Source organism: Ixodes scapularis, unplaced genomic scaffold (assembly GCF_016920785.2).
Source record: "Ixodes scapularis isolate PalLabHiFi unplaced genomic scaffold, ASM1692078v2 PGA_scaffold7__128_contigs__length_106722199, whole genome shotgun sequence".
NCBI classification, from domain to species: Eukaryota; Metazoa; Arthropoda; class Arachnida; order Ixodida; family Ixodidae; genus Ixodes; species Ixodes scapularis.
The window spans coordinates 35566793-35585888 of record NW_024609882.1 but is presented as its reverse complement, the minus strand read 5'-3'; the positions used below and the strand labels follow the sequence as shown (position 1 = coordinate 35585888).

Below are 19096 nucleotides of genomic sequence, written 5' to 3'. Positions count from 1 at the left end.
CTCCAACCAGTTACTTTCCTAACTGGTCCCAGTTAACTCCATTCCCAACTGGGAGTCAAACCAGTTGACTTTCAACTGGGAATGGTTCAAACCAGTTGACTCCCAACTGGGAATGGTTCAAACCAGTTGGTCCCTCAGTTGGTCCCAGTTGGACTCCTATTGGTCCCATTCGATTCCCAGTTGGTACCAGTTAGTCCCAGTTGAAACCAGTTGAGGTGCCAACTGGTCCCAGTTAGAAATTTTCGCCTGGTGGATCACAAGCGACTTGGTTGTAAGCAGTCGCAAGTGCGTGAACCAGCGTTAAACTGGGGTTTTCTCGCTGCGGAAGGAGCTTCTCTCTCTTAAAGCGCACCTCCACTGATTGTGCACAGGGGGTGACATTCCCGGCGATGCACTGCATGATATCCCTGTGGACTCCGATCACGTCCCGGAGCCGGGTTGTCTCCGTCATCCAAGCGGGCTCGGACGTTGGCGCCGTCGTGGCCATGATTGGCTCGGGGCTACTTGCCGACTCTGGGTTTCTCGGTGGCTGGCCGTCCATTTTTTATGTCTTTGGTGAGGTGATATTTGATGCGTGCTGCAATTGGTGGCTAATTTTTTTTTTTTCCACTTTGTTTCAGTCATTTAATGTGTGTTGCAATCGGTGGCTTATTGTTGCTTCCTTTCACTTTTGTTTCAAATTTTGATTTGTCACATTACTATTGCATAATTGTTTTTTCTGTATATATATTGTTTATATTTACGATTGAATTAACCCAAGTACTTTTTTTGCCATGTTTTATGCTTTTCCATTTAGCTATAAACTGATCATGGGCACTGACACGTCAAAATAATTTTTTTGATTATACGAAATGATTGAAAACGATGCCCATTACCCTCAAAATTCAGAACTTGGGAATTTAGTATTTGTGAAGTAGGAAAATAAGTTCCAAATGCTGAACTCGAAGTTCCCGCGTAATCCGTGCCAGTGCAGCGACGTCAAATATTGAGCGGTCCTGCGAGTGGAGTTTCTCCGACGCCTCCGAAGTGTCATGTTTGCCGGCATCTTGTGAACAACTGGCTGCGAGCAGACAACACTTGACTTTCGAGTTTGAAGTTCTTTTAGGGCCCTTTCAGCAATCTCAAATTCTTTGAAACGGTGTGAGGTTGAAGAGAACGCGCAGTGAACTTTTGTGAGCGACATGAGGGGCCACGTTGCGCTGGTTCTGCTTGAAAGACTGCCCCGGCGGTGTCACAACCGAAACTATAATACAGACACCAAACCCAGTGGTTTTGACCGTTCACCGATTTCTTTTTCTAAGTCTGAGAGGTCGTTAGGCACCTAAAAAAGACCATTTCGTCTGATTTCCCGACTCACCAATCATCCTCTCATGTGTCGAGCGCCGCCACGTTTTTTGAAAGAGAATAAAAAGCCAGGAGGTGGCATCACACCGGACTTCGATTTTCGGTATTTTAAAAAGAAGGGCCGTAGTGCGTTTGCAGTTGCGTTAGACATTTTTACAAATTCCATTATTAAATGTTAGAAAAATGTACCTTACAAAACTTCTAAATTTCATGATATTTGACGTCACAAATCAAAATAAGCGAGGAGGTTAAAGTGGAAGAGAAAAATGGTAAAAATAAAGAAGCGCGTGCGTGGAAAGTTAATTTTTGCGTTGTGGTATTTTTTTGCGTGTCTGTGACCACAACTTGCATTGCTTTAGACAACAAAAGAAAATACAACCTTTGGGGTGTCAGTGCTTTTTTAAGTCCTCCAGTCCCTTCAACATTTTTTTTTAAACATTGGGATCCCTGCTTATGTAAATTCAGTCTTGTACTAACAACTTGTTAAAAAATAAAGTGCGCTTTTTTCCTTACTCGTAGCGCAGGTGAACATAACTTGAGAGAGGAATAATTGTCGATTTTGATGCGATGAACCCTGACCTTAGGTGCTGGCACTTTGTGGCGAGATTACACAACAATTTTTGTGTGCCTTAACATTTCATGGTTAGTAGCAACATTTTACCTGTTCCAAATCTGTTTTGCCTGTTCAAAAGTAAAGAAAGTTTCTTGAAAATCTATTCAGCTGACAATGTAATGACTTTGGAATATATTTGAAGTTATATTCTTCATTATGTGCTTTCCCCATTTGTATAATTTGTCATTTTTGGTGGAGTGTGTGTAGGTCATAATCCTCAATGAACCCCTCAAATTTTCCTCTTGCTTAGAAAAGGAAGGGTCGTGCATAGCAGGATGGAGTTGTTGGTATACAGTCACACCCGTTTATAACAGACAGCAGGAAACGCTATGATCAGTTTGATATAGCAAGTAGTTCGATATAGCAAAAACCATTTACAACAAACTTCCATGATGTCTGCGTTGTAAGGTGAGAGCTTCTCTTTCTTTCTCATCTCTTCGCTTCCGCCTTGTAACAACGCGCTGGAATTTCTTTTTTTCTTCCTTTGCATGCCTGCAGATTTCTTTTTTTTTTTTAGCTTATTTTCCCTTCTGAATTGCTTCTCTTTTTGGGCAACTGGTTTGGGATGAAAATATTTTTTTTTCTGTGTGTGCATGCACAGTTTTTTTTTTTTTTTCACTTTCTCCCCTTCTGAATTGCTTCTCTTCACTCAATTTTGTTCGTGGCTTGAGCTTTTAGAATTTTCTTTCTTTCCTACTTCTTATTTTGTGGGGGGGGGGGGGAGAAGGGACAGGCTAGAAGACGATAGTTTGCGCGTCCTGGGGGGAAAAGTTTGATATAGCCAATGTGTTGTTCGTTATAAAAAGTACTTTTTACATGCATTTTTATTTAAATTTTCCGTGAGTTCGATATTGACAATAATTCGATGTACGTGGGTTCGTTCGAAACGGGTTTCACTGTGTACCCTACAAGTGGGCTGTGCGGTTTCCCAGAAAGCTTTGGTGTGATCTCATTTGAAGCGGTTATGAGTGCCTAGTGCACACCTTTGATCTGTTCATCTGACAAGTATGTGTCATAGTAAGAGCTGACTGTGTCACCTTAACTTTCAGGGTTGTTTGGCATACTCTGGTTTTTGACGTGGTGCTTCCTTGTGTACGACACCCCCATGGACCATCCTCGCATCTCTACGAAGGAACTGGACTACATCCTTTCAAACCAGGGTTCTGAGCAGGCCGAGCTGGTGAGTGGCAGGCCAAAGATCTCTGGATGGTTTACGTCATGTATGCCATGAAGAGCCAACTGCCTCCAACACTACAGTGACAGTATGGTGACAATTTTGCACATACAATATAGACCACTTACAATGCAACCGCTTATAGTGCAGGACCAAGTACCGTATTTATCTGAATATAAGGCGAGGTTTTTTTCCAAAATCCGTAATCTCAAAGTCATACCCCGCCTTATATTCGAAGCTCAGTATAGCAGTATGACATTTTTTTCTTTTTCTTGGGTCCTTCAACTGCCCCCTCGCCTTATAATCGTGACCGCCTTATATTCGAATAAATACGGTATAATGCGGCTTTTTTCAACCACCGGTTCGCCTCCCATAGAACTCCATGTAATTACATACTGCTTAAAATGCAGGCACGCGAAGGGAAATACCGGTTATAGTGCGGTTTCTGGAGCAGCCCGCCGACCGCGCCGACCGAGCCGACCGACCGGTGCAGCGAGCACGCTTCCCTGTGCGACACTAGATAATGGCACTAGCCGCAAGCGGCACTCGCGGGGCAAGGAGGTTGCTCGAAGAAGCGGGGAGAAGCGAAGAGAGAGTCTTCAGTTACCATAGCGACGGAGGGACGCACGCACGTGTTGTTCACGTGCATACGTCCCTCCGCTGTGTTGGAAACAACCGCAACGACGACCAATCGCAGGTCGAGAAGAAGTGTTTGCGCGCGTTGCATGCCGGTCGCGGGCCGGCTTCTTCTATCTGCAAACATGGCTTCGGTTGTGATCGTTGACGTAGGCGGCGTGGTGGAAGCTCATCGTTCCGCGTAAAAGCGCTACCCTTGACTGTGAATTTTCGTCGTGTGTCGCTATTATAACCCAGCATGTACTAGAAGGGAAGATCTACCTACTCGTGGGGCGATGTCGTGGCGGCACTCTCAAGACGGCCAAAACGCCCGTGTCGTCGTGTTTTTTTACTTCGACTACAGTGGTGCTTTCTAAGCATTTGTGTTTTCGAACATTGCCCGGATTTCTTATTTGAAGCATTTCATGCCTGTGCTCAAGTTGAAGTTATTACTGGTGCGTACCGTATAAAGGATGCGAATTTTCACGCGTTTTCATCACCGGAGAAAAGTGATTAGGGTTAGCAATCCTGAACGCTCGCAACGTCCGTCCGCAACCCACGACGCCGTTAAAATTCTGCGCCAGGCAGAAGTTGCTCATTTCTTTCAAAATCTGTGACACACTTGAGAGAGACGTGTACTCGTCTGGTGAAATAAAGACTTTCCTCAAACTAAGCTTTATTTTTCATCTAACATAAAATAAATTCTTTTACAAAGGTAAGTTGTCTCATGGCATGTATTTTGGCCTGAAAAATGGAGGTTTTGGTTATAGCGTGGTACCGCTTATAGTGCGGATTTTCGCGACTCCCACGACATACGTTATATGCGGTCTACACTGTATTTTGAAGCAAACAGTCCAATTTATTTCTTTGTGTCAAAGTAAGAGGCTATAATGCCAAATGGATAGCTGAGAAATCATAAAGATGTAAAGAGAGTGCAGAAGAGACATGAACATTAGACGAGAGTTTTCGTACCCGTTTCCTTTTGTCTATTTTTAGCCCGATCGTTACTTTTAAGACACCTGTGGCTTTTTATTGCAGGGTTTGCACAGCGTGAAATTCTTTCTTTTCTAAATTTGCGGTCTTGTTATCATTACGTATGATAGTACCCATACCTCGGCAAACCTCACTCATGAGGGCCCTCACTCACCCTCACTCACCCTCATCTTCACAGGTGAGGTGAGGGTGAGTGAGTTTCTGAACCAGGAAAATTAATGAGTGTGAGGGTGAGTGAGGGCCGTGAAGGCTGTGAGGGCGGTGAGGGCGGTGAGGGGTATGAGGGCCATGAGTGCGTGAGGGCGGTGAGTGGCGTGAGGGCCATGAGTGCGTGAGTGGTGTGAGGGCGGTGAGTGCGTGAGGGGTGTGAGGGTCATGAGGGCAGTGAGTGGCATGAGAGCCGTGAGGGCGGTAAGTGCATGAGGTGTGTGAGGGCCATGAGTGCGTGAGGGCGGTGAGTGCGTGAGGCCCCCTTCAGATCGAGCATCTTTCTCAGCAATTGTGGTGTTAATAGCGGGTTGTTCTCTAGCTTTCCCTAGATCGACACGAATTGCAGAGATCGGGTACGGCTGGAAATAAGCAAGCAACTCGGAGCAATTCGAATACGTTTAAAGCGGCTGCATCCAATCAGGGGCGCAAAATTTCCACGGGATACCTCGTGCCGGCGATGATGACACCGAAAGACTTGGTTCTGGTTTGAAATCAATCGTTTTTTTTGGAAATAAACTGTTTCAGAAAGGTGCATTAGTATTCTTAACGAGATTTAAATGCATAAAAACACGTTTATAACGCGCAATTCTGTCTAAATAGTGCAAGAAAAATAAAATTTTATGATGACGATGGCAAATTGCAGCAATTGGTTGCTGCGTGTGATCGCGGGCGGCCCGTGTTGCTGGTGTTGCGACGTAAACTTTCTGGGCGAAATTGCCCCATCTGAAGCTGGCCTGAGTGGCGTGAGGGCGGTGAGGGGTGTGAGGCCGCAAGGCGGTGAGTGGCGTGAGGGCGGTGAGTGGCGTGAGGGCGATGAGTGGCGTGAGGGCGGTGAGTGGCGTGAGGGCCGTGAGGGCCGTGAGTGGCGTGAGGGCCATGAGTGGCGTGAGGGCCATGAGTGCGTGAGGGCCGTGAGGGCGGTGAGGGCCGTGAGGGTGGTGAGTGGCGTGAGGGCCATGAGTGAGTGAGGGGCGTGAGGGCCGTGAGGCTCAGTGAGGGTGAGTGAAGGGCTGAAGGTGAGTGTGACTGTGAGGGTGAGGGTGAGTGAGGGGCTGAAGGTGAGTGTAGCTGTGAGGGTGAGGGTGAGTGAGGGGCTTAGGTGGGTGTGGCTGTGAGGGTGAGGGTGAGTGAGGGCGACCTAAAATGCCGACCTCTGATAGTACCATACTTTCCAGCGTAAAAGTTGTAGACTTTTCCAACCGTAGAAAGGGGTGCAGCCGATACAGAGGTATGACTTATATACTATACCAACTTTTTTTTTCCAAAAACTCATTCACAGGGGGGTGTGACTTATACAAACGTTCGACTTGTAAACCAAAAAACATGGTATTCCTCTAGAGACTAAACTTGACACGTGTTTAACTTGACCATGCCCGACGCGTCTTTGCAGAAGAAGAAGGTTCCGTGGCGCAAGGTGTTGCTCTCTGCAGCTGTGTGGTCTGGCCTCCTATCTCATTTCGGCTTCAACTGGATCCACTACATCTTCCTCACCGAGATGCCCACCTACCTGACGTCTGTACTGCGTTACGACCTAGGATCTGTGAGTCTAGCGTTTGCTGAAGAGTTGTTTGTTGCTGGAGCGAGTGTAACCATGTGTCGGCGATTGCGAGATTTGTTTTCAATCATTGTCATCTTGGAATCGAAGTGCAATTACAATTAGAAGTGCTTTCATTAATATACTGGGCAGAGATTATGTTACCAACATGTACAGTCACCGACCGATTTTTTGCACTTCACAGGGTCAGAAAAAACGTCCGAATAATAGAGCAGTCCGAAAAATCAGCAGATTAAAAAACTTGCCTTTTTGCCTTTATTAAGTCTAAGCGGACTTTAAAAAGCCGTAAATAGTGTCTTGCTTCAGGTTACGCTTGCGTGCCTTGATTTAGGTTGCGCCTCCATTTGCCTTTGGCGACTTTGTGTTAGTTTGAGAATCGCTGCCTTCTTTCCTAGCGTTATGGTTCAGTAGTACTTTCTGCGCTTCTTAGCAACAGATCATCATGGCGGAAGAGCAGATGGGGCAATTACGTCTAAGCCAGCGTAGACCGAAAACACAATTCACCGAGACGAGATAAGAGGCACAAGGTCCATGACTGCAGTGGCGAATGAACAAAGCAAAATGGAAACAACAATGATGATGATAATGACGTGCACGTAGAGGAAAAAAAAAGCCATACAGCATCACTTAGTGGTAGGATTAGTGCTAGGTACTGCCAAACCAGGCCAATCCATTTGCAGTTAACATAGAATTCAAAATGGCCGCTTCTCGGTGGTGTTTCCCGCTGATCGCTCGTGACGAATTTGTCCGAATAATCAAACTTTCGGACTTGGAGCTGTCCCAAACATTGGTCGTGAATATGCACTATTTCTATCGGGTAAGTCACAGTACCTCTTTTAGATCCGAAATATCAAACAAGTCAGAATTATCGGAGTCCGAAAAATCAGTTGGCGACTGTACCAGTAAAAAGGTTATTAATTGTGTTTTTAGAAAGTAAGCCCAAACACATCATTAGGGAGCAAAGCCGGATAGAGCCAACGCAAATGCTTGTCTGCATTTCGTAAAAAAATACTTAGATTGTTGACTAAAAGCTTTTCCAATCTAAGATTTGCCACCTTGTGAAGTATTGCGCCAGAACAATATTTAAAAACTAGCTTGGGTTGAGTTCTCAAAATATTATGTTAGAGAACGAAGCTTTTTTATATTGGTTGACCCCCCCCTTGCGATATATTGTTTTATAACTATAGACCCTTGGAGGTGAGAGTGATTCTAATTGAGGATTATGCAAAATGACATGCATACTATATGTGCAAGATTTGCAAGTAACGTATTTATAGCAATAAATTCATCATTGTTCAAGGGTCGCATTCAGAAACCAGCTCTTCAGGCACAATTATCGACAGTGAACTATGAACCAAAACAGTTTTATCTGAGCCATCAATCAGGCTTGTGGCTGACCTCTCCAAGCACCATCAATTATATTAGTGAATTTTCTTTGACAACTAACTTGTTCAGTTTCACGTGAGCTTGTTTGCTCTTGTTGTAGCGTGGTTCTCAAAATGAACATGGTGCTTAAAGCTATTCTTTCTGTTGCTTACTCTTGCCCACCCAGAATGGTCTGCTCTCTGCCATTCCTAATATCCTTGGAGCTCTGTTCAGCTGCCTGGGAAGTGTGATCTCGGACTGTCTACGTAAACGCCATTGCATGTCCATCACTACCAACCGTAAGGTCTTCAACAGCATTGGTAAGTTGTCTACATCCTGTGGAACCGAGGCCTCTCTGACATTCTGTCCTGTTAAAGCTGTTCGCATTGCAACAAAATTTACCATTATGTGATGTACCATCACCTAATCCAATTGACAGCTGACATTTATGAATATTTTATACTTGTCAATATAACTGTAGTATGTGTTTTCAATTTGACCAGGGAATTTAACATAATATCCCTAGAGAGAAAGAAAAAGAGAGACATCCCACCCTAAAGAGGAAGCAAATCAGGGGAAAATGAGGAGTGGGCAAACTTTTGGTGTGTAACATAGAAAATATTGTAAAAAAAAACTATTTTTGTATTCTGTGGCCTGCCAAACCTGTTGTCACATTGAGGGGCAATGGAATGTAGACATCTGTCTTTCCCAGTCAGCAACGTTTGCTTCTCTACTGCAGTAGCTATCTAACCCCATTTCGGCCAAGGTCACCATTGGCCAGGACCTTGCAGTTACTAGAAGTGGAAATTATCTTTCGGTGCTTTTGAAAAAAATATTAACTCATATCAAAAATAGGGGTGGGTTATCTTTTTGGAGTGGGGCATCTTTCGGGAAATTACGGTAGTAGTAGTATTATATTACTTGAAAACCTACAGGGTCTTTAACTTTGTTGTGCATACTTTTTCTGCGGCCTAACCGTAATGCAGTGATGCGACACCCACAGGTGGTAGTAGTGTGTAACTGATGCAGTTTTCTTCTCAAAATAAATTGAATTTTCATGAATTTTTCAATCACGTGCATTTGGCAAAAAGGTGTACTTGCATGTGTTTTTAGTAGAGAGGTTGCTTTTGTGCTGAAGAGTTTAAATGGTGTGTTGGTTTTTATAAACAGCTTTTATGTTTCATGGAAAATATTCTGTTGCATTTAATTTAATTTCATTCCATTCAGAAAAAAGGAGCATAGGAGAAAATGTTTTCACGAGTCATGAAAGCTGTAATAAGAAAAATGGACCATTCCAACGCTCCAGCACACGGGTAGTCTTTAACCAAGAATAAACAGTTTTATTCTCTTGATATAGCTTTGAAGATTTTTGAAAAATAGCCCATTTCAAATAGTATTTGTATAATATTCAATTCAACTTAGCATTGTGTAAACAAGACGACTTTTTAGTCTGTATTTAATTTAATCTTGAAGGTAGAGTAGAAAGTAAACTTCTACCGCTGTGCACCTTGCCCGAACCCCTCCGTCTCGCGTCACCTGACAAGATGCCCCATGCAAATCAGGGGTGCTGGTGCCGGGCCTGTTCCTCATACTGGTGCCTACGGCCGGATGCAACGGCTTCTGGAACATGATGCTGCTCAGCGCTGCTGGGGCACTTCATGGGATGGGACACAGCGGATTCATGGCCGCCTACATCGACATGGCTCCCGATTTTGCGGGTAAAGAATTGCTGCATCGTTTCCTATACTCCACGACAACTTTTCTTGGCAATGCTGTGGAAGGTACAGGCCCACGTCCCCTCTCCGATTTGAGTGTACGCAGGCTCTCCTCCTCCCCCATTTCCGGGGAGAGGAGGAGAGCCCGCGCACACTCAAAATGGGAGAGGGGACGCGGGCCTGTACCTTCCACTACATTGACAAGAAAAGGTGTCGCGGAGTATAGCTATGTTTTACTCGATGTCGTCAAGATTGCGGCGTTAGCTTCGGAAATAATCCCAGAAATAGGCAGTACTCAGGTGCACTGGCAGGCAGCTATGCGAAGCGCAGGTTTGTCTGCTTTTTGCACAGGGGTTGCGATCATGTCAGAAGGCCGCACTCTTAGTGACTGATTGGAAAAAAAATAGTACATAGGCCTCAGGTCTTCTAGCATTGAGGTCTACCCGCCATTCTTTCAATCAAAGCCAGTCGGAACTCGGCTTTGTTCTGACGTCACCGCAACTCCTGCGCAAGAAGCAGACGACTTGCTCTCCGCATAGTTTATTGTCTTTGATGCTGCTGACTCGGCAGTATTCAGTAATAGTTGTCGTAATAATACTAATATTTATTTTTGGTTCAGCTGAGAGCCGCCGCGCTGCAAAAAGGCAAGTAGCCCATATTGTGAAGGCCTGCGGTGCTGTATTTAATGAAGATGTGATGAGATAGTGTACAAACTTGTTTGTTAAAATTACTGTGACAGCCATTCTCTCACATGTGCCTTAGTTTTTATAATACCACGAGAATGCCCCTGCTTACAAGACACATCACAAGAACAGATCGGAACCTTTGAGGACCGTTCACACTCTTGCGACTGCTTAGGACCAAAGGGCTTCGAGACCTCTCAAAATCTCTTGTGACAAGAGGGAACAGCGGTGCCACCTACCGGGTAGCGGTGAAACACTTGGCAGTCCCAGATATTTCCTTTTTCTATTTGGTGCATACATTTTTTTTTTGCTTGGAAATTTTTGTAAATGTTGTAAACAACAACTTTTGAAGGTAGTACATACATTTGGCCTTGCAAATACCGCAAAACTTTCGCTCTAGTGAAGTGCAGTTTCAGGGTTGTCGCATAGATGGTGCCATACTGCCAGTGTGTTTGCTCTCTAGTGTTTTCTCATCATAGGAGGTTTTAAGTGTGCTGCAATGGCGGTGCATTACGTGGTGAACTTGCCACACTGTAGGGAAGTGAGAATTGATTGTGAGATTTGAGTTTTCTTACCAAATACAACTGGGGGACCCTATTCCCCTACATATCTTATTTACATTTTTTTGTTTGGCTGGGAGTTGGGCCAAGTTAATTTGATACGGGGGTTGAGAATATATTTTTTCATTTTATACTTTTATAGGTCTGAGTTTTTCGGGGTTAGGGGCTCAGAGAAGTAGCGTGATTAATTGGGTAACCTCACTTGAGCTAGCTGCATATGATAATGATTACCTTGAAATATTAAGCAAATATGTTTGTTCATTTAAGAGCTTACATTAGCTTTCTGATCTGCACTGTAGTGGAGGTGCGGTACTTTGTGCTTCGATATGTACAGTAATCCCTCGTTATAATGAAATCGATTTTTTCTAATTGCTTTTATCGAAGTTCAGTGTGGTCCTGACCGAAATGCACGCATTTTTGACCGGATTATTCGAAGTGTATCGGTGTCCTATCACGCTTACTACGAAGGCCGAGGTGCCAAAACCATGTAAGCCTACATGGAGGCATGAGGAGACCCTTGCATTCCCTCCCCCTTCTCTAGCAAAGCATACGGCAAACTGGGAAAACGAAGTAAAAGGTGTATGGAGAGCAGAGCGCGCAGAGCTGGCAGAGCGCCGCTTCTGATGCCGATGCGCAGACGTGGGGATGCAAGCAGGCATCAGCGGGAGCAGCGTCAACATTTTGACGCTACTCACGGTGACTCACGGCACCCGCGGCCGACGCTGCTTGGGAGCTCCCGACACGCACTCCTGCACAGGCGAGCCTGCAGCATACTACATGCACTCTTGCGTCGTATGGGTGATTGGGAGTGTTTACCGAAAGTCGCTTAGATCTGCAAGGTTGAGAAAAGTGGCCGGCCCAAGTCCGAAATCGCCAAAGAATTCAACATTTCGGCATCGACTGTTCGACACTGTTCACCATTTTGCAGAACAAGCAAGGCATATTGGAGAGGTTTGAGAAGTTTCTCATGCAGGAGAAAGCGCGCTCACTACTCGAAGATGAAAGATTGCCAGCCGCTTCGCACACATTGGATTCTCTCTTGCGAGCATGCTTGAGCCGGCACACGATTTTCCTCTCTGCAACGATCTCTACAGGAGTGTGTGAAAACATGTTGGTAAAGCCACCGAGGATAACTTCGATTCGTTTGTGCTTGTTGATATGGACGTTCTCATTGTTGCATCTGCCACAGATGCTGCGACCGTAGACCTTGCATGCGACCAGGGTAAACACGAAGTGACGTCGGAAGGGCACCTCAGGAAGCGCCGATGACTGCGGAGACGCGAAACATCCTACAGCTGCTTCGAAACAAAGTGGAGTTCAGCGACGGTGACAGGTGTTCTTGCGATGCCTGGATTAGTTTGAGGAGAACAGATGCCTGGATGGAATTATAGGCAAACTCCACTTAATTATTTTTTTACTTGGTAAAGCTGTGATGAGATTTTATTTATTTGAGAATACTGCCGGCCAACTTTTGAGGGCCAAGGCATGATAGACAAACATCAGAAACCATCAATGAGTCGAATGAACAAACAACAATAAACAAGTAGCTTAGTCATTGGTGACAAAAAACAATTCATCAATTACACTCGCAAATAAAGCGGTAGAAGCAATAGCCGTCACACTTAGTGGCAACTCATTCCACTCACTAACAAAACAAGGAAAAAATGAGTTTTTAAAAACATCTTTTCTGCAGCGGAACTCAAGGAGCAAATTCTCGTGCTTCTGCCTTGTAGCGCGACTCGCGTTATACTGCAAATAATCATCAAAATTTAAACCAGCGTTATTATGAATTATGTTATGCAAAAATGTCAAACGCTTTACTTTCCTTCGACATGATAATATAGACACTCCGGAGGCGGTATACAATGGTGACACGTGTGAATCTTTGCCGTATGAGTTGTAAATAAACCTAAGCGATTTTTTTTGAAGGCCTTCCAATTGGTCAATAAGGGATTGCGAGTGCGGGTCCCATACAACGTCAGCATATTCCAGCAGAGGACGAATCAGCGATTTATAGGCCGTCAGCTTTGTCGCAGGAGTACAGTGACTTATTTTCCTACGTAGCGACCACAATTTACTTGACGCTTTTGCGACAGTCTGCTCAATATGACTAGCCCAGCTTAAGTTGGACGTGATAGTAACACCTAGATACTTGTATTTATTAACTACTTCTAAGGCATTTAAATGAATAGAATAAGAAAAAAAGATGTTCATAACCAAGGTTTGTTTGATTAAATATACGGTCAGGATGTTCCGCAGTGTTCTCGTCCACCTTCAAGGCTGCCGGCACTGCTTTTGTTGCTCTATCGCTTTTATTGAATTATTGCTTATATATAATTTTTTTCCCGTCCTGTGGACTTCGTTATAACGACGGATTACTGTATGTACCACCATTCCTTGCTTGCTTACTTATTTATTTTTACCTACATCACCTAGTGGGCACTGCAGTAGGGGAGGACACTGGAATTGTAAAAAGCACAGAAATGACAGGAAATAATAAATGATGAAATTGAGGAAGAAAAACACTCAAAAGGAAACATTCCAATGACATTACAAGAACATAATTTCTTGCTTCACTGCATAGCGTGCACCTTACATCTATACGATTTTCATTTATGGGAGAACTTGTTTGCCTCTCACTGCGTGTTTCCTCCAATGGCTGTGCAGGTACGTTGCTGGGAATCTCAAATATTGGCGGCAGCATCCCAGGTTTTGCAATACCATCCTTGCTGGGCTGGCTTGTGAAAGACGAGGTGGGCATGTGGTAGTCATGTTTTTATGTTTTGCATATGCCCAGTAATACAAAGCTGCCTATCCATTAGTTTTATGTGCAGATCGAACTGAGGGCCGCATGGTACATGCTTTTTAGGAAATTGATGGGGACTGTGATTATTAATTGTTGCTGTGTTTTTGTTACCTCCAACATTAACTCCTTAAGTGCCACTTTTTTTTTCCTGAAAGTGCCCTAAAAGTGCCATATCTTTTTATTTCGAAGTTTTATTCCTCTAGTAATGGAAATAAAATTTCAAAAGTTTATTACGCAAAAACTGGCGGTGAAAAAAAAATGCACCAGCTGAAACGAGTGCTGCCATTTTTGATCAGCGCCGCAAACTACTCAGACGAGCCTTGGTCATCCGTGGAATTGAGGGCTACCGAAAAAAAACGCTGGACGGGCTTAGCTCGTCCATGGCATTTTTAGCCAAAATGCGGCCGACGAGCTCAGCTCGTCCAAGGCACTTAAAGGGTTAATGAAACTCCGATGCGGGCATTCTCACTTTGATGTACCGGATCCAATTGAGAAAATGGAACATATGCATTGCTAGAAAGCTGAAACTCCGTGTCAATGTGACGTACGCCAGCGATGCTGATGGAATGCTGAAGTTTGAGAACATGATGTTACCTCAATTGAGAGAGAAAACATAAAAACAGAATTTCTTTACCAGCCTACATTCATCTAGGTCTAATATTCATCGGACCAAGAAATGCCATTATGGGAGCATGCACCACTTATTTCGGTGAAAAAACTTATCAAAAAGAAAACTATATTGTCTTCCTTGCTGACAAGTTTGTTTCATGGGCTGGCATGTGAAAGGATAAATAGTCAAACACATACCGAGTAGATGGATAGTCACTAAATAGACAGGTGTATATACTAAGTAGACAGTTCAATAAATATCTGTGGCTAGATGGACAGAGAAAAGACTCTATCCATCTTGAGGAGTCATACAGCTATTGTGCCTCTCTTCAAATCAACTGTGGCCGCATTCTAGCACTAACACATGTGCCTCTTTCGCGAATATCTCTCTCATGCAGAGTTTTTTCCGACGCAGGGCTTCCTCGCGCAGTGGGCAGCATTCTTTTATATCGGCAGCGTTATTGCCATTTTGGCGGCCCTCGAGTTCGTGCTTTTCGGCTCGGCGGACCTTCAAAGTTGGGGCCTGGGTTTGGTGAACGTGAGTGTGGTCAAGTACGGTGCCTCCTCGTCCCGGGCATCCTCTCCTCCCACCGACCTACCACGAGTGCCACCCAAGTGCACGGACCTTGAAGTCGACCTGCCGCTCTAGTCGTTATGATCTTTACTCATTGCTTGTGCCATTGTGTGGGTTGGAGTGCATAGAGACGGTTATAGGAATGCCATTTGATCGCCATGCCACTGTGCCTATACTGCCATCGGTTTCACTTACACATTACGGTGTCTTCGTTGCCTTACCACATTGGCAAGAGCGATTGGCGGCTGTCTGAGGCCGCTTGTCCAGAAATCCGAGCGATCGGGGTGGAGGCACAGAATTAGTTTGGTGCCGAGCCCGGGAGTTCTCGGAGGAAATGTTTGGGGGATAGGTTGCACCTTGGCAGCGCTATGCTTTGCCGCATGGCAGTGCTGCATGGGTGAGAAGTGCTTCCCTAAAACTACCTGTTGCTCATACGGGTGTCTGCCCTGACAGGTCGTGTAGTATAGTGTAAATAATTTTGGCAATTAGATGAGGAGAAGTGGCACTTGTTGAAGGACTTGTACAATCCATGTTGGTTGGGGCAGGTATTGCCAGTTTGGGTGAAGCCTTGCCGAGTTGAGGTGTTTCTTGCCAACTTTTGGCACAGTTTACTAGGTTTTTCAATTGAGCATCGTGTTATGAAATAAGGGTAATGGCGCAGGGTAGCGTGGTGAGCAGTCTTACTTATAGAACTCTGAGACTAGGGGGAAAAAAGCAAAGAAAAAGAGAATTGGGCAACAGAACGGCGTCTCAACACTACGTTTTGAGATGTCGTCGTTTTGGCCCTTTTTCTTCTTTTTTTTTTTCTTTCGGCTTTATAAGTTTAACATTATATTGATTGACAATCTACAGTTTCCGCCCGATTTTTCGGATTTCGCAGGGACCGAAAAAACATCCGAATAATAGAGCAGTCTGAAAAATGAGCAGATTAAAATATTTGCCTTTATTACGCCTAAGCGGACTTAAAAAATCCGTCAATAGTGATTTGCTTCAGGTTACGCCTCAGCTTGCGTTCTTTCACTTTCTATTAGCTTGAGAATTGCTGTCTTCTTTTCTAATGTTATGGTCGAATACTTTCTGTGCTTCTGAGCAAAACTTCGCGGCAGCGGAAAAACTGATGGGGCCATGACGTCCAAGCCAGTGTAGTCCAAAAACACAATTCACCGAGATGAGATGAGATGAGAGGCGCAAGGTGCACGACTGCAAACTAATGAATGAACAAAAAAAAAAAAAATGGTAACAGTGATGATGATAATGATGCACAGCTAGAGAGAAAAAAAAAAGGCTCGAGGTACACCTAAGCACTTCTTCAGTTGTGAATGCGAATGCCATTCTTCCGCTCCCGAGTTTCCTTTGCGGTGTATTTGCGTCGGCTGTGCGTGCGCTCTCCCAGCTCTCCTCGCAGCTTTGACCTTGGACGCTTTGTGTTACAGGCGTGCTCGCGGCGCGGACACGCAGTGCCATGGGGCGGCGGTCGTTGAAACTGACGTGTACAACGGCCAATGGGAGCCTCGTCGACGCGCGCCAGCCAAAAAGACTGAAGGCGAAATTAGGTGCCGTTGTCTAGGCTTTTCGCGTGGTTTCATAGCTGGGAGCTGGCTTCACTTGGAGAAAGGATTTAAGGTGCCGTTTGGCGCGCATCGAACTGATGACGTCTGTTCTCTCCATGGGACCCCCAGTTAATGCTTTCACATTAAAAAAAAGCCACAGCATGGCGTCACCTAGTGATGGGACTTAGCAGTACTCAAGTAGTGCTGCCAAACCAAGCCAATCCATGTGCAGCCAACATAGAATCTAAAATGGTGGCTTCCCGGTGGTTTTTCCTTCTGGTCGTTCACGACGATTCTGTCCAAAAATTGAACTTTTGGACTTCAAGCTGTCCGAAACATCGGTCGTGAATATGCATTATTTCTATCGGGTAGGTTACGGTTTTTCCTTTAGGTCAGAAATATCGAACAAGTCCGAATTATTGGCGACCAAAAAATTAGTCGGCGACCGTATACATGTTTTTTAAAAACCTGAAAAAAAGAAAAATGCATTGCTTCTGATGTTTCTGGTGTTTAAACTATATATTGAATGAACAAATATTTCTTCCCTTTGCTACTCTGGGAAAAGGATTTATCCTGAAATACAGGGCAAGCGCCCACTCAAATTTTGGAGATAGTCACGTAAAAATGGGGGATTGGCGCATGTCCGGTCATCAATTTTACATATAAATTTACTGTGCGTATTTCCTCAGATCTTACAAATTTGGGAATGGGTGGATGCACAGTATTTTATGGTAGTATTGTTATAAACACCTAAGAAAAAAGACCTATGCAAAGAAACATTGCTGTTCGTTTGTTTCTGATTTGACGCAGACACGGATACCTGCATGCAGATCAGCAAAGATTGCCCATCATATGTGACGAACCTGTGCTGCTTATGGTTACATGCACAATGTATAATTGTTTTTGCAGTTTTGTATGGAAAGACTTATGGCATGATTTTATATGCCATAAAATATTTACAAAACAGCAGGTGGATACAACTGTGGGTGGATTAACAGAATTTCTGGATCAAGGAAGGGGTGGTCTATGGAGACTATCCACATGCAAAGGACCAGATGCAATGTGATAGTTATTTTAAAAAAGTGGAGCTTTCAAAGTAATCCATCATTCATTTTGTGCGCTTGCACAGATTCTACTCAAATTCGTAGACACGCACCTCTGTGATACCATATGCGCCAGCAAAAACAAAGTGCTTCAAGTATTATGGTCACCCCTGAAAGATCTTTTAGTTCTAGGCTACTTCTAGCATTTTTGCATGCAGTTCCTCGTTTGTAATGCAATGTTACCTATGGGGTTGTAACTGTTTACTTTCTGTTTTGTACCAGCTATGACAATGTCACGATAGTATCATACATTAGAAACTGAATAGTTTATATATTCTGCAAGTATTTGGGCTTGTACGTCGTGATATGAGACGTTTGCTCTTTGCTACTAGTGAACTACTGCGCCTTTTTTGTATGGGTACTGCATTTGTGTTAAGCACTTTTCCACAAACATTTTTGTTAGTTAAATATAATTAAATAAATGTAAGATAAAGTTTTAAAAAATCGAAGAGAGCATATATGTTAAAGCAGCAAATATTTCTTAGTGTATTATACATATTTTTTATATTCTGAGCTTTGATTAAAATATTAATTTCATTTATTGTCCTCGGCTGCGATAAAGCTTGGCATCTCGTTATTGTGCGCTTATGTTTTCTGCTACAACGGCAGCATCTGTGGCATAATCTTTTAAAGGAAATTTGTATCAGTATTGTGTTTAGAACTTGAATCATTACTTCAGTGTTTTTTTTTTAAAGAGCTATTGAACAATGCATGTTCAACATTACATGTTAAACATATAGGAAATATTTCTGTACTGAGATTTACATTTTGGCACAGTGCATTCCCTGTTAACAACCTTGTTCCTCCATTTCTTGTGGATAGTGTGCCAATAATTTAGTGTTGGAACGCATTTCTTTAGTTTTGCTTGCTGTTTGCAGTGATCTCCACGGTTAATTGTTTTCATGTGTGAATATGCAGGCTTGGCAAAGGTATACTAATATATTTATATATGCTGTAATTATCTGCCGTGAAATAAGCAGAAATATTCTGTTTCGTTCTTTTTACACGCTTTTGCGTAGTTTTGGACTTGGACAAAAGAAAAAAAGTTTTGAGAGTGTAAAAGACACGGTGATTGAAACCCTGCATTTTCAAAGCAGGGCTACATTCGCTAGTCAAGTGGCAGTGCGAGTGGTGCTACTTTACGTGCAATAAACAGTTTAAAAGAGATGTTTGTATGTTTGTTTTTATGAAGTTTCTTATAATTAAAACTTACGCGCACGCACAAACAAAATAAGTGCGCTTAATTTTAGTTTTGGTTTCGTTTACGAAGTAGGCGGTGTAGGATTCCGTTATTTATAAGAGAAAAAGCTTTGCCTGGCTTCTGGGAAAAACGACTGGAGTATTTTTTTTTTTTTTTGCCTTCAGAATAATTTGAAACCTTGAAAACAAGCGATAAGCCTTATCCATACGTCTCCTACGTGTTTTTTTTTTTTTTTACATATATCTTTTATAGCGAGTTCGTTTCACACGCACTGGCACCGTTCGAGTTCTCTCCCAGAATGCATCGCACTCACAGAGTGTTGCACGGAAAACTGGCCTCAAACGAACTCGCCAAATGCACCGAGTGCAAAAGACTGATGCTGCCGCCATCTATGTTGTAGAAAAGGTACCGACTTCAAACCGAAAC

At 43.7% G+C, this 19096-nt stretch overlaps 1 protein-coding gene across 1 annotated transcript in view; it reads left to right on the top strand.

The window, feature by feature from the left end:
* Positions 1 to 18333, top strand: part of LOC8026186 (sialin) — a 35382-nt gene extending 17049 nt beyond the window's left edge. Inside the window, exons 5-11 of the mRNA XM_029968624.4 lie at positions 372 to 555; positions 3007 to 3137; positions 6340 to 6489; positions 8057 to 8189; positions 9432 to 9587; positions 13495 to 13580; positions 14658 to 18333. Of these exons, the coding sequence (XP_029824484.2) occupies positions 372 to 555; positions 3007 to 3137; positions 6340 to 6489; positions 8057 to 8189; positions 9432 to 9587; positions 13495 to 13580; positions 14658 to 14891 (1074 nt within the window). The 3' untranslated portion in view covers positions 14892 to 18333. The remainder of the gene's footprint in view (positions 1 to 371; positions 556 to 3006; positions 3138 to 6339; positions 6490 to 8056; positions 8190 to 9431; positions 9588 to 13494; positions 13581 to 14657) is intronic.
* The last annotated feature ends 763 nt before the right edge of the window (positions 18334 to 19096 follow it).